Source organism: Priapulus caudatus, unplaced genomic scaffold (genome assembly GCF_000485595.1).
Source record: "Priapulus caudatus unplaced genomic scaffold, Priapulus_caudatus-5.0.1 Scaffold16, whole genome shotgun sequence".
Lineage (NCBI taxonomy): Eukaryota > Metazoa > Priapulida > Priapulimorpha > Priapulimorphida > Priapulidae > Priapulus > Priapulus caudatus.
Window position 1 is genome coordinate 549,966 of NW_014577077.1, and position 27,560 is coordinate 577,525.

A 27,560-nucleotide genomic window follows, 5' to 3' on the forward strand; every position below is an offset into this window, starting at 1 on the left:
TGGGGAAGAAATAAACAGAGCTCTGTATGGTAGAACAGGGCTCTGTAGGGGACAGGGCTCTATATGGTAGAACAGGGCTCTGTAGGGGGAACAGGGGGAGCGGACAGGGCTCTGTGTATGTGTGTGTGTGTGGGGGGGGGCAGAGCTCTGCGATGAAAAAAGACAACCTTGCAGGCATTTGCAGAGACCATGAGTAGCACGTTGCAGAGGAAACTACGAACAGTGCGTTAGCAAGAACAGCCATTCGCAGGGAAGCAAAACACAGGGACATCGTGTCCAGAAATGATTCGCACACATTACCCGATAGCATGCAGAGAATTGAGGGAATGAATATATCGACTGCATAATAGCCGCATGCATATACTAATACAGAAACGGCTGCGGTGTCCGAGGCACGATATTGATCACGAATCATGTGTAAACTAGCAAATAATCAAATAAAAAAACTTTATTTTCATATAACACATTATAGCCACTGGTTCGGGTGGTAATTCTTCACAAGACAGTTAGTTATCATGAGGAAGGAAGGCCAGATACTACTACCCTCGAGGACCCCCCCCCCACTCCCACCATACACACACACAAAATTATTTTCAACCCATATCACGTTTCTTCTACACGCACGGGGGAATGCGATGCTCTACTTCCAAGTCTTGTACCAGTTGCATCTCGTAATGCTTTCAAAGTGCAAGTTTTTTTTACATTGTCTTTAAAGATAAGTCTTGTTACTGCTTCTCTCCTCTCGTTATCTTTACTTACTTTCGCGTGTTTTTTTTTACTACAGAGCACTGATAGTATCGTATGGTGAGCTTAACAGATATCACGAACAAGAATAAAAAATATTGTAATCCATTTTAGGCAAGAGATCAGCAAGCAACGGGCAATAATTAGGATGAAGTTGATCCTGTTTTGAACAACCGGCCCATGATCATAAAAATTCAGCTTGAAACTTATAATAAGTAATTGCCGATGTCAGCTATAGTTAGTCCGCCTACAGCAGGTCTCGAATCATTTCACATAGACTAAAACACAGTCTATATTGATCGCCTTTAAAATGGATAGAGGTCGCAACAAAACGCCTACATACACCTACTGTAAGGATACTTGCAGTATGCAAACATCACGAAATGCTCTTATTGAGCCAGACATGTGCTCTAAAGTTGACTATTTAGAAACTCCGTCGGACGAGGATTCGGCGTAGCAATACACATAGAGCGATGTAAGTGAGAAAGCTAACAGTAAGCCTACGCTAGCGCAAATAGTTCCTGGAAAGAAAACACTGTTTGTTTGCTGATTGCATAAGTAATGTAGATAACACATGATTTAAACAAATTTCACAATTTTGTACTGAACAAACATCGAATACTAAATTATAATTTGTTTTATCATAGAAAATGTTAGGCAAGTAGCAATACAAATGAGTTGTAGTGAATTTTTACAATATAGACGAGCTCACAGTAGGTAATATATATATATATATTTTGCTGCGAGAACATGCCGTTTTAAGGCTCCTCTATGTAACACTTATTCATAATACCTCGTAGGGTGCGTGGCCGGAAGGGAAGGAAGAGTTGGGTGAAGCCAGCCGTTTATTTTCATTTTCACAAATTGGCTTGGGGGTAAATAAACAGTGCGACCAAACACAAGATGCTGTCACACCCGACAATCGGGTTTAAGGATTCATAAACGTTGCATGGATCCGTGCCTGATTCAACACTGATACGAAAGAAAATAAACAGTTTGCGCAGTTTACCGCCACACTTTCAGCCATCAATCACTGTAAAGCCCTTACGCGGAGAGACTGTGCTCGCAGATTAGGAAACGAGCAGGCAGAGTAAATACATACACTCCGAACATAAAACCCTAAAACAGAAAGAATCAAGAGTAAGGCATTCCACCACCCACAGCTAATTCATATCACGTGCCACAGCTAAGGTAACTATACTATCCCAACATTTTAAATACAGCCACCTACCCTACCCCAGACTGATCCCAAGTCCCCGGCTCCTGGCAGATTGATTCTGCACGATTTACTAAGTCAGTCCAATCAAATTCCGTATATGCTACACACAGCCACTGCCTCACACACAACGCAAACGACTTACACCTCTCACATAGAGAATTATTTCATACGCAGCATATTACATACACACTACACACACCTTACATCTAACACATGCACGTACACATAGAAACATTCAATTTGAGATTGGAGAACACAACTGTTCGGTTAAATCCCCCGCCGTAACCCCATCGCTCCGGCCCAAGAGCACCGTATGCGCGTCCGAATATGTAGTCTAGCTTTATGTGCGTAGGTGCACGCCCGTATTGCGACGTAGCTAGGAAGATGCAACGCGCGCACTAAAAGTCAATGGCATCATTAAACGAGTATATTGGCCCGTAATGGGCCACTGCCGTGGTCGTAACATCCGTAACACGAGGCATATTGTTTGCAGATGAAAGTAAACGGCACGACAAAAATCGTTGTTAAAATCGTGCGTCATTGCGGCTCGCTGCTGCGCTCTTACACAGAGATGTCGAACTCGCTCCCCCCCTCCCCCAACCGCAGCCGCCGCAGCAATTGCCGTTTGAACTTAACGCCGACTAGAAAAGCAAAGACAATCACGTGTGCGCAGTGAATCCCATCAGCACGCTAATGCACTAGTCAGTTGACACCCCACCCCCGACCCCCGGGACAGGGCGGAGGAATTAACGTTTAGGTAGTGTTAAAGTTAGACTTTTCCCCCGGTCCCCGGGGGCACCTTCAAAGTTAAAACCCCCACCCCCATGGCCCCGGTGTTTTGGTCGATTCAGACGATAAACGTCATTCAGATTTTGGCGTAAAACGTTCAAGGCTATAGTATTCCTGCGATGTTCAAACACCAGAAATCAGATGTAACTAGACAGAGGGCACTCACGGAGAGTGCATACCTCCACCAGCGACATAGCTCGTAGCAGCCGCTCGTTGCTGCTGCTCGCTCACATGTACACGCTCGCTGTCTTGCTGCCACTCGCTCGTAGCAGCCGCTCGTTGCTGCTGCTCGCTCACATGTACACGCTCGCTGCGCTGGCTGGCTCGCTGGCTCGCGCGCTAATATCGATCGCGCGAACACACAGACACACGAACACACGAGCGCACGAGAGCGATCACATAACCTCCTCCACACAGGTAAAAATGCTGTTTGGTGATTGTAGTGTGATGATTTTTATGGTTTATACACTGTATATTGTATTACGGTATCTGGAGTGAATACTATACAGATAGTTAAATTTCGATGACTCATTCAATTTCCTACATGTCATTATTAATAGTGTTTTGAATTTACAGTAACCACTGTGTGTTTAAGCTATTTATACTTATTAGGGTGACTGAAGTGAGCCTTTTTACTTTGTCTTTGTATAATCATAGTTAAATGTATTAAAGCATACAATATGCAGTCTCTAGGTAATTATTGTGAAAGGGAGGAGGCGAGAGCATCGCAATAAATTAATTGTTATGGCGCTATAGGCCCGAAGTGATATAGCCTAAGAACCAGCTGGGCCAGATTCAAGAAGAGTTCGTACGCACAATATCGTGCGTACGCACAAACAGGGATTTAGGTGGTATTCAAAAAGAATTCTATTTCGCCAAAAACATTCTATTACGTGCATACGGTACTCACAGCTGAGCTAGAGCATGCGTAAGCACAAAATCTGAGCATGTAAATTGCTACCGAATACCGAATACTAGAGATATACCCGAGTGAAAATATTGCTATATAACACTACATGTATTTTATTCCAAACGTATACAGGTAAACGTAATTATAACAACGTACAATGGTATTTAAAGTTTCTATTTAACTATATAACTCGCACTCATGCACGCACGCACGCAAGCACATACATGCACACGCGGGCACACACACACACACACACACACACACACGCCCGCACTCAAACACACGCACGCACGCACACACACGCACACACACATATATACACACACAAGATCCGCCATCTTGTTTAACGGTTCAGCGTTAAATCCCCCGCTATATATGCCCCGCTATTCAAGGTACGCATTAAATTCCCCGCCCCCGGGGAATTTACGCTGTTAAATGCGCGTTAAATCCCCCGCATATCCCCGTTAATTCCCCCACCCGTCCCGGGGCTCGGGGGTGGGGGTATCAATTGGCTAGTGCATAACCGCCGCTGCTCCGCTTTTCTAAATTAGTAGCATCTAGTTTCATTTCGAGTCTCACAAGAGTTCATTTACGAAATTATCACATTTCCCACGTGAATATACATGAAACGAGCATTCATTAATAAAACATATTTAAATAATTACATGCTGTGGGCACGTAATCTAGCTTAGGCGATTAATAATTGTGTATCGGTGAATGTCGATAGCTGCCTGCTCCCTAACCCATCTACAACCCACCCATCTATATGGCCAACTTCATTTATCTCCCCATCGTAAATTCGTCACGAGGTTAACAACCTCACCCACATAACAGCCACCAGATAAAACATGTTATGGAAACGAAAGCGTCGCAGTTGCGCATGCTCTATGCTCCACGGAAGCCAAACGCAGAAAAAATTAATCCGCCATCATCACTAAGCCCGCTATACGCGGTAACGGTGTCGTCACGCCGCATCACGCCCCGACACGCCTTGACACACCAGCGGCAGCACAACAACGATGGGCATGTATCCAGCACATATTTATTAATGGTTTATTTTATACCAACCAGAAATACTATCGTTCAACTACATTTCCCCCATTTCAACCCACCAGCTAGGTTTTCGGACTCACGCCGCACAATTGACACTGTGTTGTGAAACGCATGGTTCTGAACTAACTCATACCACGGATTAAGATCTGTGGGGAAAGCAGCAGACGCTAGCGCGCTAGCTCCCAGGCAACGAGGCACGTCGGTCGGCATGTACTGTCGGTTCTGAGGCCGTGTACGTACAACACCGCCAGTCCCGCGACGACCGCAGCTGTTGTTCATAGTCAACGCTAGCTGTGACGAGGCGCGAACTTCTTCATGCCAAGTGAATGACGAGGGAGATTCCTGCGAGAAGGACGGCGATGCGCTGGGGGAAGCGGGGAGAACGATGGCGGCTTCTCCAGTACGAGGGCGCTCTACTGCGGACAACCAGTACTTCTAGTGAGAGATACGCAATGCAAGCATGTATTATTGTATCGGTCAGGTTTTCACTGCACTGCGTACAGAGTATAACAGGTTTTAACCTGCTATCATGTAGTTGTCATGTAATCCGCCACGAACTATGCAGTAGTCTGACATGTACAACTAACTGACTGTACGCACTAGCCTACCACGCAAACAGTATTCTCTACACTTATAACCAAATATTAACACATTATATCTGGAGTATATATAAGCTTAAATATATAGCTCGAAAACCAAAGTTTCCACTATGTTACAGCAAACTGGCAGCTGTTTGTCTGAATTAGAGTAATTCTATCTTTTACTATGCAGTCGATTTTACACAAAACGACGTAACCATTAAAAATGTATGCGAAGATGTAAACTGAAACTGTACGCATTGGTCACCACATAACCTTCGTGTTATTGCAAGCTCTATTTGCTACGACAGTGTTTTCTCAATCTATTAGAGAGCAACATGGCCAGGATAACCGCCTTAGAGCTCGGGGACCTGAAATCCCCCCTTCTCTCTCTCTCTATCTCCGAACACAGCTTTAGGGACATGAATGAATCCTCTTCTTCCGAACACAGCTTTAGGGACATGAAGGAATCCTCTTCTTCCGAACACAGCTTTAGGGACATGAAGGAATCCTCTTCTTCCGAACACAGCTTTAGAGACATGAAGGAATCCACTTCTTCCGAACACAGCTTTAGGGACGTGAAGGAATCCTCTTCTTCCGAACACAGCTTTAGGGACATGAAGGAATCCTCTTCTTCCGAACACAGCTTTAGAGACATGAAGGAATCCACTTCTTCCGAACACAGCTTTAGAGACATGAAGGAATCCTCTTCTTTCGAACACACCTTTAGGGACATGAAGGAATCCTCTCTCTCCAAACACAGCTTCGGGGACAGCTAGGAAAGCTTCCTCATTGCCATAACAGAGCTTCAGGGACAGAATAGCTTCCTCTCTGTACCGACACAAATTCATGGTCAGGATAACCTCCTCTCTATCCCAACAGCGCTTCAGGATTATACGGCTATGTTGAGAGTGTAATCTTTCCTCTCAATACGTTGCAAAAAAAAAGTAGAAGTAACATGTCTACTACGGCAAAAAAGTAGAAGTAAGATGTCTACTACGGCAAAAAGGTAGAAGTAACATGTCTACTACGGCAAAAAAAGAGAAGTAACATGTCTACTACGGCAAAAAGGTAGAAGTAACATGTCTACTACGGCAAAAATGTAGAAGTAAGATGTCTACTACGCCAAAAAGGTAGAAGTAACATGTCGACATGTCTCCGTTCTGCATACATCATTTGACTACTCTTGTTTAGAACGTTCTATATTCAGAGAGGCACGCCAGCAGCAGCTGGCAGAGAAAGCTTATTACACACACCACGCAGGACATTTAGTAGACGTGGCTTTCTAAATTGGCATTGCTGTAGATGATCACCAGTTTTCCTATCACATGCAGGTAACTAAGGTCCTGCAATTTTTTATACAAAGTTTTTATTAAATTGTACTGTCTAGCATTATCAGTTCGTCTAACATGTTGTTACGTAAGCACAGCTATCATACTGCTAGCTGTGGTGATAAATAACTGTGTTACTGTTATTGAGTGGAAAGTAAAGACGCTGCATGGTCAGTTGATATCGATTAGCAACGAGAATACAGATGATAGTTTAGGACTTGCTCCCCGTGTTATAGCTGATTTTTAAATCAAGAGATTGTAGAGAGCTAACAGGGAGGGTAACAATGTTTTTAAGACATCAGTTTACTTAATGTTAAACACAACATATTGCCAAATTCACGTGCGTAGAGATGGGCCAGGTGGAGCAGTGACTTGTAATTTCCTATTTCTAAAAATGCCGTTTAAAGCATGGTTTAAAATACCGGGTGAGTATTGCAGCCTGTGAATTATCTAACAATCTTCGTCCCGCAGTTTCATCACTATCACTGTCCTTGTGACGATTTGTCAAGTAGGTTTCAGTTCATAACGTGTTGCCACATCGGGTCTGTATGTGAGCGGTGTACTCGGGCGGAGAGAGTGAATGGTATCACTTACTCTATGCAGGGAGCTTTTAACTTGCACTAACCATCTTCCAACACCCCATGGCCATATGCGCCAGCTAAGTAGCGAGTCACCAGACACCAACATAAGCACTGTTGCACGGAGGGAAGGGAAACCCGAGGAGAAGCAAAGCGATCGTATAACCCGCGCAAATGTTTTCTTGTTGCAGCGCGCTAACAGCCTCATCAGCTGTCTAGCGGAGAAAAAACAATAAAATATACTAGCTATACTCTCGCGTAACTAGCGCATCCTTGTATTTGTTCCTATTTCACTGCCAGGGCATGCACGTGCATCCGAGCGAGCATGCTGCAATGCATGGCGGAAGGCAAGCATTGCTTCGACAGCACGCTTACTCGCTTGTGCTAACATTTTCGCTAACTCAATTTTAGCGCATCAGCAAAAAACCCTGATTTCCGTAGAAGTGCAACCAGAATGTAAAACCAATTATTTTTCTAACTGACGTATAACTAACGAATAACCAACGTATGCGTTTGCATTACGAGATTTCAACCGGAGAATTTCAATGTCAGAATTACATTTCAGTTAATTGAGTGACGAATCTCAAATAAATACCGAATAATTATCACTCATCTTGCGCGCGAGCTTCGAAAAACGACATATGTAATATTCCAACATGTTCTGCTTGCATCTATGACAAATACGACATGTGCATGTACGTTCTCCTATGACACTATTTGTCATAGGAAGATTCTTCCTATGACAAATATTGGCGAGTCAACTTCGTTCCGCTTTACAGCTGAAATTCACTGTTTGCGTTCATAATAGCGCTCCTAAACTCCTATGATGCACACAAACCATACAACAAATTATTTGTCATAGGAAGAATATTCCTATGACAAATAGTGTCATAGGAGCGTATACGCGTATGTCGTATTTGTCATAGATGCTAGCAGAACAGGATGAATATTCCACGGTTCTCGTCATTCGGAAAGTACATACTGAACGCATTTTCGATGAAGGATTGAGACAGTGACAGTGTCGAACAGGGTACATGCATCCTAGACACATGTAGCCTGAGTCTAAGCAGAGCCTCGCGGAGGGCGGCCAGGGCCAGACGACTACACACGCAACACCGCCAAACGCAGCTGTACAGCAGAAGGACTTAGTTAAAGTGCCAGTACAAATAAACACAACTTTACCACCTTTAAATATTCTCAGCGCCGAGCAGCCGCCATATTTTCGTCCGATGATACTCATTGGAGACTGCGAAATCCCCATTCATTTCCAGTGCTCTTATTCCCACACGGTGGCTGGAAGATGTCCTCATTTACGGGGCGGGGTTATTACATAGATGCGCCTCAGCTATTTTACATGAATAGTTCGTATTCGAACAACGGCTCTTCTTAATTGCCACACCAAAAACCAGAAGGGTAGAATGATACTTATTATAGGTGGCAGCACTGTATTGTATGGTGACATCCTCAATTTGCTGCACACGTACTAATTATACCCTACGAATATATTATTAGCACAAACTTCTCATTAGCAGTTTCCCATTAGTCTGCGTAATCGTGTATAAATCCATCAGTAAACAAGGACGATCTCGCACGAGCGAAGTGCATTTCGTTTAGAAATTGATAATAAATTCAACGCGCACAATGACACGCAGCGAAGCGTTAAAAATTTAATAGGGGAGAGCGACAGCGTGCGGAACACTGAGCAAACGCGTGCGGCCATCCTTTCTAATACGCGAGAGGAAATATTCAATCACATCAGCGCTGATATACTAACAGCAGTGAGCCTGTATGGATTACCCACCCTCAATACGGGGGATTGTTTACCACTCTTCACCACGTCGGTAATGCACCGACTACTTAGTTCCTGTCCCGCCAACAGGTAGGTGCATGGTAACTCTGCTGGTAGGGAAGGATGGTGAAACGCAGCTATCCAATCATATAACAGCTTCTTCACACATCTGCTAGTGAAAACTCGAGAAACGCTGCTAAGCATGCGTGCTAACGTGCTATGCATGGGCCGACGGTAATGGCAACCTGCCAGGGCGGGTATCCTTTAAAAAAAAACGTGGCCATTTACGCACACTATGGCGATGTAAATGCTCAGATAACCACCTATCTGCACGCGAGAACATAATATAACCATATAACCTGTCGCACCTATATCGCGGGGATATACATATCGGTGTTGGGAAAAATTAGCACTGGTTTGGCCATACAATAACGGCGTGAAATAAAATAATGCGAAATACCAATGACGCCATTACACAGTTATAATTAAAAACACAACGCAAAATATCATATATATATATATGATATTTTGCACAATTTTTAAAAATTATATATATATATATAATATGAATTTACAATCAATAACATTAGTTTTTTCTCTGCATGTTTTGCGCGTAATTATAACGATTACGGATTTTTGAATTGTAGGTGTGCCTTTACCTGTGTGCTATATAAGATAGACATAGTAACTGGTTCAAACATTTTAAGCACAAGAGAGTAATAGATACAACGATACGAGAGCCGTCTAAAACAATCCTCGTTCACTGAACATAATGTAAAATTAGAGCATTTATTAACGCATTTCTTTAATAAACAGAGGGACAAGAAATTGACACTTGCTTACAACCCCGTGCGCGTCCTGCTATGCTGTTATATAACCCACATTATGTAACACACACGTATGTACTCGGTATTACACTTTACATCTTTACATCTATATGCGAAAAGGGTGACCATGACCATGCCTGTAAAATGCACTGATGTTAATTCGCAGTCTGCTTTATCCAGACGGTATAAGCCGAAGCGCAACAGAGAGCAGGTATGTGAAATAGGAAACGTGATCCACCTACAGGTAAATTAAGGTGCGATAGTCGAGGTAAAAAAGCTGACGGCGAGACGCGCGAGAGTATATATTGCACGATCGATCGAATTGCACGAATATAGATGATAATGAAATAGGTGCTAATGGGCTTTTCTATTGTTACTCGATAATTGAACTACCATTACGATGCTGGGTGCACGTACGGTTAATGGTGTAGCGCCTAATTACAAACGAAAAAAACACTGAAACGGCACAAAAATTATTTAGACGACGATATAGTAAGACGGGTTTCGCTATTCTGCCTATAACTCCTATCCTAATAAGGTCAGGTTCACGGCGTATTAGTTATTAGTTAGAATTAAAAATTCGATTTACCAAAACACCACACGCATATTCAAAACAAACTCAGATTAAGAATTGGGTGATCGCGTCGTTGACATTTTGTTCGTTTATTTATACAGTAGAAAAGCATTTTAAAGGTGAAATCCTGCAGTCCATTTCTACTGTTCATTGATCATGCTAATATAATTCATCGTGAAATTGTCACTGCATATGTTACGCTATCAGAATATATTGATTCGCGTGTATTTGTTCGGTTTTATACACGAGTTTCTGCCAAGAACATTACAATTAAGCCAAGCCAGTAAAAAGGTTAAGGCTTCATGAATGTTAGGGAGCCTAAAAGTAAATATTAGTCATCTAGTTATAACTGCCAGACTTACCCTGTCAACAAGCATCAGCTTCACTATTTCATGCCAGTTTATACAGCAACATTTTTATAAGCAAACCAAATACAGATTACAAATAATCGGCTATAGAGCACTAAGAGAAGCAAGCTCCTCATCACATGCCATCATTCTCTACACAGAGAAAAGGATAGATAGAGAGATAGAGAGAGAGAGAGAGAGAGAGAGAGAGAGAGAGAGAGAGAGAGAGAGAGAGAGAGAGAGAGAGAGAGAGAGAGAGAGAGAGAGAGAGAGAGAGAGAGAGAGAGAGAGAGAGAGAGAGAGAGAGAGAGAGAGAGAGAGAGAGAGAGAGAGAGAGAGAGAGAGAGAGAGAGAGAGAGAGAGAGAGAGAAGAGAGTTAAGGAGAGAGAGAGAGAGAGAGAGAGAGAGAGAGAGAGAGAGAGAGAGAGAGAGAGAGAGAGAGGAGAGAGGAGGAGAGATAGAGAGAGAGAGAGAAAGAGAGAGAGAGAGAGAGAGAGAGAGAGAGAGAGAGAGAGAGAGAGAGAGAGAGACGGGGAAGGAGACATTTCCTCCACAACAATTTAACCCCATCTTTTAATGCAAATTTAATAAGCATAAACCTCTCATTAATTGTTTTAAAGGATAACAAAGCATTTCTAAACCATTGAAGGAAATACATTTCAATGAATACAACATAGTGACATTTACATTTTTATAGCGTACGCAAGTAGAACATTAGGACTAATTAGACGTTTAGTGAATTCGATTTACACATTCACATGTTTTAACGGCTATATAGACATTTTTACATTGACAATTTGCAGGGGAGACAATTTTCATATGAAATATTTAGGATACAGAAGACAGCGTTACAGATACAGCAGTACCGATACCGCGCAAATATCGCGGATAATTAGAATGTGATGGGAGAAAATCTGCCGACCATCCTCATCCTCTTTAAGTCAATGATGCGCCAGATGAATGAGTGCATGTTAGAACTTAAAAGAGCATTTCAAAGCGTATCATTGATTGAGAAGGCAAAGTTTACGTCATCAGTTTCACTTTCCCACATATAATAAACTGCTACGACTTGGAATTATACGTGTGATGACATGTTCTGTGAAGTTGGAGTGGAATTGAATTTGGTATCCAATTAGCATGCCAACTGAACAGCCCAAGGAACACATAGCAAGACAATTAAAGGCTTTGCGGAAGTGTTTGTTGAAATTAATTAACAAGTAACAAAGGTCGATGAAAATAATTTATAGTAGTTTGCACGATGACGTACGTGTGGTTGAAGTGACCATTATAACAAAATGTTCAACATGCCGTATAAGGCCTTGAACGAACTGTGATGAAGAAAGAGACTGTAATTAACTAGGAAATCATGGAAGGTTTTCATTTTCTGTGACAGTATTCAATTACAACAATGTGCAGTCAAGCAATTTTACAAGTTTTCCGTGACACCGAAAATTAACAATAGGGTGATAGAACATATGAATGTGCTCAAGCCGCACTTCCAATTCACAGATAAATAGCAACAATGTCAGTAAATGAATCTATATGTCTATGTGTCACTAACTTAGTATGATTAGTTAGAAATGACACTGGTAACGTTTTCAGTGCTAATAAAAGGTTTATTGCTAGTGTATTTCTGTCAGCAAATATGTTATGCTGTACTTCCATAGTTCATGCGTTCATATTTGGTCTGTCATATAGGTATTTCCCTGACGGTCTCGCCATTTTAGTGGGAATGACTCCGCAATAAAGTGTACTATTATGCATCGTAAATGTACGATTCATGCATCATAGAAGCCTAGTACGCAAAAAATGGTCATGCTGATTTTGTTGTAATATCCAGCAATTTTGCTAAATTATATAGCCATTATAACAGGGACATTAGCTTGTTTTTGAAATGAAATCCGGCAGACACGTGGGACATGAGACTCGCTCAAAACATTGGCAAAGGTTCCGCAAGAAAACAAATACTTTGAATATGTATTCATTGAACATGAAAATAACTTCGAGTTCACTGCAGGCATTATTAATTCATTTTCGTGTCATATTTCTTCCGGCCCTAGCTCCTCAACGTTTTTAACGCATGTACTTTAGCACGTCGTGACAAGACATCTGTCCTTTTGGCAAGCAAACCACTCAAGCAGAGAATTTCAGGAAATACAGATAAAGACCAAACACGATCAACACTGACCCATAAAGAATACGCTGTGTAGTTCTTTAGTGATAGCACGCTGATAACCCAGTACCTCTTTGCATAGATACAATCAGCAACATGCAAATGCTCACTATCAGTTCACCACATCATACTCATAGACTACAAATAATCTGTGCATTTCCTTTAACGCGTTTTTCATTCCTATTAAAATGTGTGTCGGGTAAATATTGACAGCAAAAATCGGAATAATCGGAGTGATTACATATAATGGAATGGAAGTAAATTAAAAAAACATCGTGTTTATCAAGCCAGAATCAAAGGGCCTTTGGGGAAAATAAATACCAAAAGTGTAAAAATACCAATACCATCTCTTGAAACCTAGTCTTCCGAAATATCGTTTTGTAATGAACGATAGTAAAGTATGTATTTATTAATGTAGCCTATATTACAATATAAATTGGGGTTATTACCGTAGGCTATTTACTGGAGGGTCAGGATCCAATGGCGCAAGCGCACTTCGTGCAGTGACCCCATGGTCTAACATTGAACAACGTTTTCTTCTGCAAGAACTATACTCGGTGTTTTGGGGGCTTATAGGACGTTTCGATGCATATTAGACGCACCCCAAAATGCAGGGTCATAAGGTCATAAACTGAGAGAAACGGTTAACTGCCTAACCCTTCCACTCATAAGCAAGGCTGCATCCGTGTTTTTTTCTGCCCCATCTTTACATTTCATGTAACTAGGTGTGTAATATACCGTACCGTAAGGCCCTTGCTATAATAATGTCCGCTACATCAATCATCAGCTTATAGGATGCAAAATTATTACTGGAGACATTTCCTGAGAAAGAATACGCCGATATAAGCCGCTATATACGGTACATTCTAAAAATTCCCGATGAAATTGAATGGCAGTACGAAATATCCACGCTTGTCCGTCTCAACTGATGAGCTCTTATGAGAAATGCCAGGCGACCTACAGCACTGCAATGATGGGCTGTCTGTGACCACACACACACACACACACTCACAACTCGTTCAACATGTAATTGGTTTCAGCACGAGTCATTTAGCGTACATTCATCCCTAAAATTAGGTACATATTGGGTATTATAACCTCGTACATAGCTTTGATGATGCTTATTCGTTATGATTATAGCATTTCGTCTTCGCGGAATGCGGACGGCTGCAATGCATTATCTCAACGATTGTTTCGTATTGTAAACTGATTCAGTAAACGTCTGCATCAATATTTTCGTAAACCGTTAACGTATAAACCAACGCCGTTCGTTCCTAATTCCACCATACGTGTTGTCATCCTACCCGACTAGAAAAAAAAATCTGCTTTACTTCTTCAATACCTTTCCGGTTGTCGCAATACCAAAATTCAGCAGAAATGGGAAGGCGGCGTTAATATAACATCTTTTTAGTAGTAGACGTACTACATCTATAATGCGTATAGCATCCCATAATTTTCTCTGTACACGCGTGCATTTATCAAGATATATAGTTTCGTTAGAGTAAATGATTGCGCTATATAAAAGTCCACCTCTCCAATTTTCACCTTACCCGCCTATCACAGAAGACCACATAGCTATCTAAATGCCACCGCTGTACTGACAGAGTTCTATAGACCTATCAATGACACTATACACATTTTCTATCTTCCCAGCCTTCAGCTCGCCAGTCAGAGCTCCATTGCCTATATGTTGATGTTGTCTGTTCATGAATTTACCTTACTGATGAACCGTTACTACTACAACTTAACACTTCCCAATTGTGAAGATGTTTCGAATTCAGAAATTCGAAGAACAGATTTGCGTGTTGACAATTAAAGTCAGATCAATCGGTCTGACTGATGATAAAAACTAGTGGTTTCTCAAGGACATGCCACCACCAGCTACGCCGCCAGCATTAACTGCAGTCAGCTTTTTAACACCGAGCACAAAAGCTATTGCACAGCGAGTATCAGAACAAACGCGCTGCAAGTTTGCAGCAGACAACTTGCAGCAGACAGGCTTGCTATAGCATCGATCAGGAGTAACTCATCACAAACTTGTGATCATTCTCTCCTGCATCTATCCACGTGGACGACGGTGACGTCACAAATGTCTCAGTGCGCGTTCATGCTACAAGCGTGGCTGCCGATTATATTGTATAACAACCCAGGGGATCGCCCCCCCCCCCAGCTGCACATTATATACGCTACACTATAGTACGTCAATGGGTACATCTACCGCGAAAGTCACTGTTTACACATTGAAAGTGCTCGCGCTCGTCTTGAAGCTCCATTTAATTAAGCACACGAAAATAAATAACAGTAGTAAAATATAATTAAATGACACCGAGCGAATTTCTCTCTGAAAAATCTCCCATCATTGCATTTTTGAGCTTCCGCTATACAGGCTGTCAGACCCTCGCGCGTTGACAGCAATCTCGCAGGCAAATGCGATAAGCTGCGTTTGCAGCTTGGCAGGAAATGACAAATGGAAAGTAGAATTGAGCTGGGTGTAAGCGATTTCCCTAGCGGCTCGTGGTGACGGCTAGCAGCTAGCTACACGTGTGCGAGCGCGCGCGCGCGTACCACGAACACACACACCAGTCAAGTCGGCACGTCTCAATCCCTCCCGTGTTGTAGCACGTGTTGAAATCTCACTGCCGACATGCGATCTAGTTGCCGACCATGCAAGCAGGTTGTTGAGCGCAATGCAAGCGCGCGAAGACGCATTCAGTTAGCGTCCCAATAATACGCAGTCCCTATAGTAAAACCATGCTCGTTCATACTTGCCTTATGTAAGCAGCATCAATTGCCATGCACGTCTGTTCATGTGCGTGCGGCAAAATAATCTGTGCCCTAACCCCAACTGGCAACCTATCCGCCTCATGGCCTCATATAAGTACTCAACAACAGCCAATAAGGGACTAATATTATGAGCGGGCAGCGTGATTTTTTTTTCTAGGTCAATCAAGAACATAGGGCTCTAGTGAGCGCTGCTATTGGTTGAGCTTGTTTCGTCGCTCAATGACGTCACAGTGTCGTCATATTCATAGCACATCCAAAATTCATAATTGCAATATCCCTCAATAGCCTAGCGAGTACAGCACGCAATTCAAGTCTGAAGGGTCGGTGGATCGAATCCGATCCATTTTCTAATTATTTTCCTGTTTTCTGTATTTTTCTATCTTTATCCGTTTAACAATTTTTTTCCAATTAACGCAATGATTTATTTACATTTGAATAACAACAATTTATTTTAACAACAATTAAGAACAACAATTTAACAACAAACATGAACAACAAACAAACAACAAACAACAATTAATAACAACATGTTAATAACAACAATTAAACATTATATTTTTTATATATTTTTTTAAATAGGAGTTTGAGGCACGTGATTTGTATCAACCAATGGCAGCGCTCACTAGAGCCCTATGTTCTTGATTGACCTAGGAAAAAAAATCACGCGAGCGGGAAAGTCATATATGCGTGCTTTGATTCATTCACCGGGCGCCATGTTCTTTCCCTGCTGTAAATTTCGAAACATTTCACCCACACTACTAAACCCACCCGTCTTCAGACAATTCTTTGCCATCGATCTTCAGCATTCATGAAGCACAGCAGAGTTACAACGTGTAATGCTAAAACCTGATAAACCTATGATATCTCTAATTAGTGAGCAAAATTACGAGACACGAGGGCATAAAAACGCATGAAATTTCACGGCTATAGAAGAAATGTCACTGTAAGTGCATCACAGACGACTCTGCGACTGTGATGTATAGTAACTTTCAGCCAAGCTAAATGCGCCTACCATCGCATACGGGCGAACACAATTATATACGCAAGGCAATTAACATTTTATATATATTGTATATAGTTTTACATACAAAAGTAAATCTATTAGACTATCGTATTTAAACACCTTCATATCTTTTATGGCAAAATTACAGTATTGTATTCGGGTATCACCTAGGTTCTATGTTTAACGACTACGGAAACCCAGACAACAAGAATCTATTATTAGCTATTACACTCTAGCTATAGGTTCAAAATGCAGGCTGCCCTCGGAAAACACATTTAGATTCCTCTGCTGTTGATCACACTAAACCGGATCCACACTAACCTGCACTTAAAACGCACGCCAGCGGTATAGATCGAGAATAATCGATGAAACGCTGCAAGCAGCGACAAACATTACTATCTAACACGTCCTGAACGATAAATACGTCGAGAGAAACTCACCCCATTCTATCGGAGACATACGAATCATATCCACCATCGAACCACTCCACGGTATGTCTGCGATGGATGCTTCTCCACCAGTTTCTAGCGTTGGCTGTGACACAGTTAAGGATCAACGGGTGCTAATCAACGCTTGCACTGGGTGCATGATGTAAAGCAGGGCTTAATCATGTAAAAAGCAATAACTAGCCGGTAATAAGATGGGCAAAAACTTAAAACATAAACACACGCCCTTTGCAAAGGCAATCTCATTGGAACAGCAGGATAGATGGAATCTACACGTAAATATACTGTTAATTAATGCTGCTCGTACATCTAACCGATCATAAATCCGATGAATTAACTTGCCGCATAAGAAGCTGCATGGGTTATAAATGAGAAAATCCTCACGGTTTTAAGAACATTAATAAATTCTCGTTTATCCAAATGAGCTCGAAGATACGGAGAGTGAATTTTCTTGAAGACTTACTTGATTATAAGATCACACACGCACACCACGCAAACCCAAAAACTAGAGGATAGTTTGGAGACATCGCAAACTCACACACCAAAATATTAGGGCTTCCTGTACCGTCGTTCCAATGCGTCGCATTTTTGCGATTTACACGCATTTTCGATCAAGAATGAATACCAAGTTCTATGTCTAGACAGCTGCCGTCCTCAACCAACCAATCCATTCATTCCTCCATCTATTATGTATCAAAGACCACAGACATGATATTTCGAAAATGAAGTCATATGGAATTATTTGTCAAATACTTCCAGGAAATATGTTGTTATACCTATTCGCGGATACCCAACTACTTATCACTCCCAACTTAAAAATTAACTTGAAAATACTTGAAACTTGAAGTGATTACGTCATCGTAAATAGTAAAACTAAAATAAATATTTCCACTTTTTCACAAAATGTAAGTAATTCTGTTCACTTTTTATGGTTAAATTGCTGCATTATACTTCCTATTTTCCTATATTGTTTGATGTAAACATACGCTCGTGACTCATACATAGCCCATAGCAAGAAATTAATGTCAGGATAATAATATCAAATCGTCCAGGTTTTTTGGATTTTTAACTAGTTGAGAAACAGTTCTTATCTTATCAGGTAAGAATTTGACGATACATTTAGTCCCGTTAGTACGTATTTTTAATGTACAAAAATGGCAATTTTTTTTTTACAAATATCACCATAGAAAATTCGTGACGTAGTCAATTTAAATGTTATGCTGTTACAGTATAAAAATAGCAATTAAGCAGGCAATAATGCATGTATTTGAGAAGAGGTTTGATATACAATTCCAAGTTATGCATGAATTTATTTAATAGAAGTTTTATGCAGTAAGGGGCAGTTTCACCAGTTTGACAAGGGTGCATCACCACTAGGGGTGCTCCAGATCTTAGATTCGGCTGGAACACACCAGCTGGAACCCCAATTTTCGGCTGCGACCAGAACTCTTCATATACAGTCGACAGGAGCCAATCTTTTTACCAATTTCGTTTCTGTTACTAGAAACATCTTTATGGCAAGAAATTATAATTTTACCATCCTACTTCCTGTCTTATTAAACTGTCCCATAAATAAATAAAGTCACCCCATTAAGCAAGAATTTCTCTTGTACTGAAGGCAGATGACTGTCATACACCGAACAACCATCTTGTAATTAGAACTTTAAGCATCGTCTTAGTGGTCTGAGTGCTGACACTGCCCGCTAATGCTATTTCGTTTGGGTCAGGTAATTTTGCACTACATGGAGCCAAAAGTGTCATGTTTATTTCTAGCTAAAGTTCTTGTCCCAGCTAAAACATCAAAATTCGAACCCTGTTACCACCATTGTCTCACATCATGTGTCAATAGGTACACTGAGAGGGTTCCGCACAGGAAAACTCAAGAAACCGTCAGTCCTGCCAATGCGGCAGTTTAAACTCAATTCATCCTAAAATCCGTGTATAGATGTTACCAAGAGTAGATAATAACACAAGAGTGAGACACCCGATTCCCGCATTTTTAACCGATTTTTCTCATCAAAATTTGCCACCAATAAAGAAGCAAGTGTATACGTTCCTCAGCTTATTATGACCGCTAATCACTCACCTTCGTGGTACTGATATTCGTTTACATATATTTGCTAGCGTATTGCTGTAAATCGTAATCTTGCACGAGCTGAATTCGCACCATTTACCGCTATTGTGTGAAGTGTTAAGACAAATTTTGAAGCTATAGTGGCGCCAATATTTAGCAACGGACTGTTTCCAAATCATTCGTGCCCCGATAGGGGTTTAATGTACTTGATTACCTGCACGTGCGTAATGTGATACTTACTGCAAACTACTACAGAGAATATTGTTATTATTGTATTATTACTTATGTAAGATAGTATGTCAATTTCTTGTGTTGCGATCACAATAACTGAGTGCGTCTCGCGGTTCCTCACGAAATCAAAATTCGAAATTTAGAATGTCTGTCAACCCTATCGGGGCACGAATGATTTGGAAACAGTCCGTTGCTAAATATTGGCACCACTATAGCTTCAAAATTTGTCTTAACACCTCACACAATAGTGGTAAATGGTGCGAATTCAGCTCGTGCAAGATTACGATTTACAGCAATACGCTAGCAAATATATGTAAACGAATATCAGTACCACGAAGGTGAGTGATTATAGTGGTCATAATAAGCTGAGGAACGTATACACTTGCTTCTTTATTGGTGGCAAATTTTGATGAGAAAAATCGGTTAAAAATGCGGGATCGCTTCTTTATTGGTGGCAAATTTTGATGAGAAAAATCGGTTAAAAATGCGGGAATCGGGTGTCTCACTCTTGTGTTATTATCTACTCTTGATGTTACTGCGCTATTACTAATATCGACAGACATATAACTATTTTCAATAATTACCTTGTTAGAACCTTTATGAGTTTTAAGGCTTGGTATACACTGCATATGCAATTCAGTCCACATTAGTAGAACAACATACAATACGTTGATACAAACATTCACGTTCATATTTGAATACACACAGCAATGAGCATATAATGCAGACAGTACCTGAACGAAGGCCGAAAGGGCAATACGGGTATTGGAAGATGGAAGGTTGGCACTACCTAAGAGCACTCTTCACACTTTGACAAGGTGAAGTTTGTGATAGGATACAGACTGCCATCGTATGTCGACAAGGTCGGCGACGTGTTGCCTGCAGATGCTGTCGATGCTTGTATCATTGCTCATCAGCTTCAGAATCTTGGCCAGCGGGCAGCGTTCGACCTGATACGGGATTCTGGAACAGCGTGCATGCATTATTCACTGACGGTCAAGGATAACACAGTGTGCATGCAGCTCGGTGAACAGATCCGTGCAGACGATTGCGATGCAAGGCTGCACAAATATACGTTTGCGTAACCGGTCATGTTACGAAATTAAAACAAAAGTGGCACCTCCCCCCTTCCCACATGCACGCACGCACGCACGTACGCACGCACGCACACACGCAGCACGCACACGCACGCACGCACGCACGCACGCACGCACGCACGCACACACACACACAGCCACACTTTATGGATCATGGCTGCTCTAACTCCGCCAGAGCCGCTCTTCGCACCAGCTTCACAAGCAGCAGCTATTAGCTGTGACATCCAGCAGATTTGTCACAACTTTCTTGAGTCAAGGCCACAATTGTAACATCAAACGACAGCAGTTAGCAAATAGAGCAAGTGCAGGCAAAGAATTACAGGTGCAAGTAGTATGAGATATATACTAATTCAATTGTTTGCACGCAATGGCTCAATTGTAGTGCTGGTTTCGAATACATATATAAATGCAACTACCTGCTTGTTTCGTCTGCTTCAATGATCACACACTTGCTGTCACTGTAGTAAATCTCCATTTCATGGTCGGTTGTGTTGAGGATATCGAATACTAGATAGCACATGCAGGGTCTGCAAAGTTTTCCACACCATGTTAGACTGAGCAGTACACGTAATTTTTCTTCAAGTATTTTCATGGAAAAATATAAAAATCATACATTTTTATGTTCGTGTAGCAAATATAGCCATTCATTCCTACGACCAATATCAAGAAATCTACTTTCATTCGTTGCATCATATTTTAATTTTACGAAAGTGCTACACCGCAGAGAAATCTGGAGAATTTTGGCAAAGCCACGTTTTGACATATTATCGCCCAGGTTTCCTTCACAGCCAGCCTTCAGTCAAGTTAATCATCAACAATGATGTGTCATGCTAAAGCACTGCCAAGCTTTAAGAGGATTTTTACTTATCTACCTACAGCCCAGCCCAATACCTATACTATGACGACATATATACTACACTTCTTAGGAGACACGCCACAGATTGCTTCAAATTCTAATTGAACCTTTAAATATGTGCCAGCAGGTTGTGTGCTCACACTGGTGATCCTGAGCATACATGGTGGACAAGCCATGCTGACAAGAACGGCTTGAGCATAGCACATCTTTTACAAATTGCTCGTTAAATTGTTGCAGGAACCTCGCAGTCCCAAGAGGACACACTGCTGCGTTGTCGTCCATGCAAGCATCTGCCTAGTCGCCAAGCATGCGTCTGTCAAGGACATTCTTGCTGTATGCGCAAACATGGAGTCCTTAAGGAACATTCGGTCTATGTGCGCGCACGTATGCAGTTTCTTATAGGTATCGTTTTAAGATACCTGTGCAGGCATATACATGCATTCTACGTTTATATGCGCGCGCGGCCGTGTGCGCGTGCGTGCGTGCGTGTGTGCGCGCGTGTCTGTGTGTGCGTGCGTGCGTGCGTGAGTGTGTGTGTGTGTGTGTGTGTGTGTGTGTGTGTGTGTGTGCAGGGTGCGAAATTAACGGGAGTCCGGGGTCAAATACTCCCTGATTTACTGACGGACTCCTGATTTGACATATGCAGGAGTCCGTGTGACTCCCTGAAAATTCTGCCATACTAACTAGTTCGTTCCGGTGCACAGCCTCGTGGAATTGCCGTATTTTTTCAGCAAATGTCCAAAGAAAATTTGGCAGACGTGCAACCGCATGAATCTTCAAAATAAGCACATATGCGTTATTGTTAATATCTTTAATTTTGAACTTCAGGCTGCGGCTCCCTCATTTTGCCGCGGATTCCCTCTTTTTGAGGACAGCTAGGGCGTTGGACTCCCTTGTTCAAAAGTTCATTTCTACCCCTGTGTGTGTGCGCGCGCATGCGTGTGTGTGTGTGTGTGTGTGTGCGTGCGTGCGTGCGTGCGTGCGTGCGCGTGCGCGCGGATATGAATTCTCGTTGTACGTGTGTATGTGCGTTTGTAGACTCTAGTGTGTGTGGGACAAACCTGCTACATATAACCAGCAGTTATTAGTACTTATTTTATCAACAGTGTTACAGTTGGACAAACAAGACTGTAGGTCCACCATTATATTGCATCTCCACCCAACCTTGTGCTCACTTTTACAACACCTTCGGTATTTGGAATTCCCGTGCTCGTTTATGTGTACGAGGCACATCCACACGCAGCAACCAACACACGCACAGTTTCGCCAGCAGGTACCATAATTACGGGCACATCTACGCAAACACACGCACGCATGCACGCACGCACGCACGCACGCACACACGCTCGCACACACACACCTAACGTACACCACACATAATATGTAATACCATTCCAGTTAGTAATCGCACAAAGCAATAACGGAAAAGGGAGAAGTTGAAGATACGAATTTAAACACAGTGCAACAAAGAAAGATCCCTCTACAAGAGCTGAGATGGAGAGAAGATAGCACAAGAAAAAGATAGAAGGAGAGAACAATGACAACGAAGGAAAATTAGAAACGGAAGCAAAATTACACACATCCTCACTCCCTTGAGATTATCGACTAACAGTAACGATTCTTTACATTTCTGCCGGCAGAACGTCCCATTTTGTGAACAGCAGGGATGGCAGGACTTCAACGTGGAGGGAAACAGAACACTCCCTGTAGTACTGCCCGACCATGCCCGCTCCACCTGTGTACTCGAATTTGAGGATAGCCTCCACCGTCTGCAAATAAAGATAAACGTAGAGGCATTACTAATGTAGTATATGCACGTCTTAGGATTCTACTTTGTTTGTAGAAAAGCACACGTTTAAGTGTATTATATATACTTATCGATTTGTTTTACTTTACAACGTGCTTGATATGTAGAGTACAGTAATTTAGAATTAGATCAAAAGATACAACTCCTGATTTCCAAAACGGGATTATGGACCGACACAAATTTATTACAGAAAATTATTAGAAGCTTTGCCTTAATAACTTCACATATAATTATATTACCTAACATGATTATAATATATTATTAGTAAAGTCACCAACATACACGAACGTTACAACGTAATGCAGAAAGTGCATAACGATGCAATCGTAAACATGTAACTATAGTTTCCATATTATACTTGATTACAGAAAACACACATACAATGTCTAATGTTAATTTCGAGTTTTCATGTTCATGTTCACCTACATGTTAGATGATAAAATACAAGTTTCGAACAAAACTGTATAAACCATCCACATTACATAATGCAGCCAATAAATAAAAAATATATATATGTATTATCTGCGTGCGCGGATGCGTGCGTGCGTGCGTGCGCGCGTGTAAGAACCTCGGAATCTGCATAACGTACAGAAACTGACAAAATATATTTGCGGTGTCATATAATTGCACCGACTATAGTCCATGTTCCCCCAAGCGTTTATAATTGGATATAGCTACATAAATCATACATAAAGCCATTCGCCATGCGAGGAGAGGCGCGTGTGACAGATTCCCTCATTAAAAAGGGAAGGAATTGCTATATTTTCTCTTCATCACAAGCGATTGCTTAATAGCTAGCCTCCCCGCCTATTGAATGAAGAACTTCAATATTGTCTGCAGTTAGCATGATATTTTATCACCCCCATTTTTCTGCAGAAGATTAAATTCATTATGTCTGACACATCGTAAAAATCTGCAGGCATCTCCTAATACCCGTGGAGACATCCCGACTCAGCTAATTATAATATATGGGCTAAAATGCCCATCTGCATGTAACCAACATAAAAATTCGTCGACACTTAAATCAATGTAAATCTGTAATATCTTCCCCTTGAAATCATTGGCTGGTGCAGAAATGTGTAGAGCGTACTCACACACTCACTGAATCGGTCTTCTAAGCACCAACTCTCTGTCAATACTAGTAATTCCATTCCATCATCATAATGTAGAGAGTGGAAAGTCCACAACTACGAGCGGTAATACGAAATGAATGGTATCCAGGAATTATCAAATAAGGCCTGGCTGCTTGTTACCTTGCTGTAGGAAATGTGTTGCCTTTGTTGTACTCGCTGGTGTGGACCTTTTCAATTGTAGTCATCAAGCTTAATATAGGTGGCGCGCGTGTTTTAGGAGCCATACTCCAGTACTACAGCGGTCATTATTACCAAATAAAAAAACTATACTAATTTCTCCCTTGAAGAGGGAGGAAGAATCACGTAGAGATAAAGCACATCATCAAGCGTCGAAGAATCTGATTTTACATCTGCTTGCTGAAAGGTATAACAGAGTAACATCGTTTTTTGACGCTAAACTAATTTTGAGCTGTACTCGGTGAGCGTGAAATCAAGCTTTTGTTTGACCACTTCCGGATGCTTTTCCATGGTCCTTTGACGATGTCACGTAACAAGGGTGCAAGAAAATCCAACGACCCCTTTTGTGGAAATGAAATGTCAACGATAGTTAAAAGTTCAGACCGGTCAAGCAAGGTCAAACACCAAGCTTTGGCTGTGATTAGTAGTAGTTACAAGCTGAGATTGGTCACGCTTTCCCAGTGTAATCTTCAAGCTTTCGACTGCTTAGTTACACTAAAAACTGGCTGACAGGCTATAGAAATAAATCGCAGATCTTTCCTTTAAGTGTAGAGTGAGGCTTTTCTAATAGGTTTTGTGAGTATCACCCTCCCAACCAGCAACAGGCACAAGACTGGAGTTTGCCCTCTCTCCTGGCATCGAGATGCATGCAGTTATAGTTGCACACCAAACACGCAGTTTTACTGTACTCACACGTACAACCGAACTTAACACGCTCTCTATCCGCTATCTCTGATTTCGACAACATACTAGGTAAAAATCAATAATTTACAACAACTTTTGCGCTTGAATGAGACAAGGAAAACATCCAATTTGTGCAACTTCGCTTCATTAAGATAGTAAAATTTTAACCAAGGTCACTGAACACAACTACCTCCTAAACCCCCTTAGACTCAGTTCGTTAATTATACATGAAATCAAAACCGCAATACTTATGGGTTTTTTTTCGTGAAAGTTGAGCAAATGTTCGTACGCCTCCTTGCTTCTCATGCATTAACAATGAATGCATTTGTGAGGTCCTGTTACATATGCTAACAGTAAATCCCAGGTTGCTACTAGAGTACCCCCAAACGAACACACAGTTGCAATTCTGCACCCAACTCACGCAGACACAGGCACGTGCACAGGGTATATAAAAGCGCGCGTACACAGGCACAGACATACACACCCACAGACACAGACATACACACCCACAGACACAGACACACTCACGCTAGCATGCACGCACAAACGCACGCACAAACGCGAAAATTGGTACAATGTGAAATCACTTTCGTTAGTACACAGTGTTGTAAGTCTCTATTAAATAATAAATATGGGATGTACTTTTTCACTTTGATAATGGTTAATAAATATAGGTATGGCTAATGAGGTCTGATTTCAGTTATGGTATAATTAACTGATTAATTGGGTGCTTATTAGGAGCACCGCTACATGTTGTTACTGGCTCATGTTTAGCATAGTTTTGAGTATGATTGTACTAATTATAATCAACACAACCTCGTTGATAAGCAAAATTTCTGTTAGCCCGTTAACGTCGGCAATATCAATTTATTGAGATTCATTCACTCTTCATTTATGGAGTGAATTAGAATTTGTACGTTGTGAACACTGCCTTGAATAAAAATGTTGAATTGCCATCGGACACAAATACAAAAACACTGTCCCATAGTACTTACTACACGATGCACGCACACGCACGCACGCACGCACGCACGCACGCACGCACGCACGCCCGCACGCGCACACACAAAACATTACTAACTGTTGCTAAGGCACAATGGGCATTTTTATATACATATAGGGAGAGCTAGATGCATTACGCGACAGCGACGATGAAACACCAGCAAATGTGATTGGGAGAAATGATCAAATTTGTCCATTTTTCATTTTTTTATTATCCAATGGCCAATTTATGTAAAATTTTGTTAGCTGCCTCAGAACTCAACGTCTCACCTCTACTGAACTTGTCATGCTTCACATTTCAAAAATTCCTATTAAATCAAATTCATCATAACGTGAAATATTTAATTTATGTGGAATACACACACAAATACACAAATATTCTCCTTGTAGTATAGTTAAGCAACTGGTGGAAAATATAACATGAGATTCCCTGCTTACAAGCTTTCGCAGGACTAACCTCTCTACGCCCCACCAATCAAATTGGCTTCGTTCTTACTGATTTTCTTTTGCTAGTATTTTTTGCCGTCTCCGGAAATTATGACCTTACCAGAATAAAAGGTACAGTGACACGAACATACACATTTCGACCTTTCTTTTTGTAGTATAATTAAGAGTGCACAAGGAAAAAATACTGAATGATCAAATATATGTTTAACTTTAATTAGTACAGGTATCAACTTCTGCTGTTCAATATTAATGATAAATAACTAAAACCCTATTTTTAAAACTGGTTTTCACTAAGACCGATGAATTCTATGACGAGACAATAATAGTCAATAATAGACGAGTCTATAGCGACTATAAGTGAGATCGGGAAGTCCAGCTGTGCTATGTAGGTCACAGAATAATACCCCCGTCAGACCGGGGTGGCGTCCTTACTGCGCTGCTACGGCGACGGAAAATGGGCCCATGCAGAGCGCGCCAAGGTCGCCATAAGCGTGGTATAAGCGTGGTGGAAACGCCAGACATCGTGGTGTGGTCGCCATGGTCGCCATGGTCGCCAATGATCGCCGAGTCACGGCGTTTGTTTTGGGTGTTGCTATCCCCCGGGCGTGGAGGGAGGTCACGTGATAACGTTGACGATGACGTTCAAAACGTTAACCCTAACGTTAACCCTCACTCCAACACCGCCAACACTAACCTTCACACTAAATATATATAATATGTGTCGCCGCGCTATATATAGGCAGTGTTATCCACAAAAATTAATCTATGGTGTGGGGACAGATATCATGATGCAAAAACCCTAACCCTAACCCTAATCCTAACCCTAACCCTAACCCTAATCCTAACCCTAACCCTAATCCTAACCCTAACCCTAACCCTAACCCTAACCTTAACCCTAATCCTGACC

The 27,560-nt window shown here is 41.6% G+C and overlaps 1 protein-coding gene across 5 annotated transcripts in view; it reads right to left on the reverse strand.

The window, feature by feature from the left end:
• The window catches only part of LOC106810077 (trafficking protein particle complex subunit 9-like), a 207,241-nt gene that overhangs the window by 96,649 nt on the left and 83,032 nt on the right, over window positions 1-27,560 (reverse strand). For all 5 annotated transcript variants that reach the window (XR_001393953.1, XR_001393956.1, XR_001393950.1 and 2 more), the window contains 4 exons: window positions 23,030-23,172; window positions 20,964-21,074; window positions 20,290-20,413; window positions 17,140-17,233 (listed from right to left, as the gene is read on the reverse strand). Coding sequence is in view for 2 of the 5 variants with exons in the window: in XM_014813362.1 (XP_014668848.1) it covers window positions 17,140-17,233; window positions 20,290-20,413; window positions 20,964-21,074; window positions 23,030-23,172 (472 nt within the window). In the remaining 3 variants the exon portion in view is untranslated. The remainder of the gene's footprint in view (window positions 1-17,139; window positions 17,234-20,289; window positions 20,414-20,963; window positions 21,075-23,029; window positions 23,173-27,560) is intronic.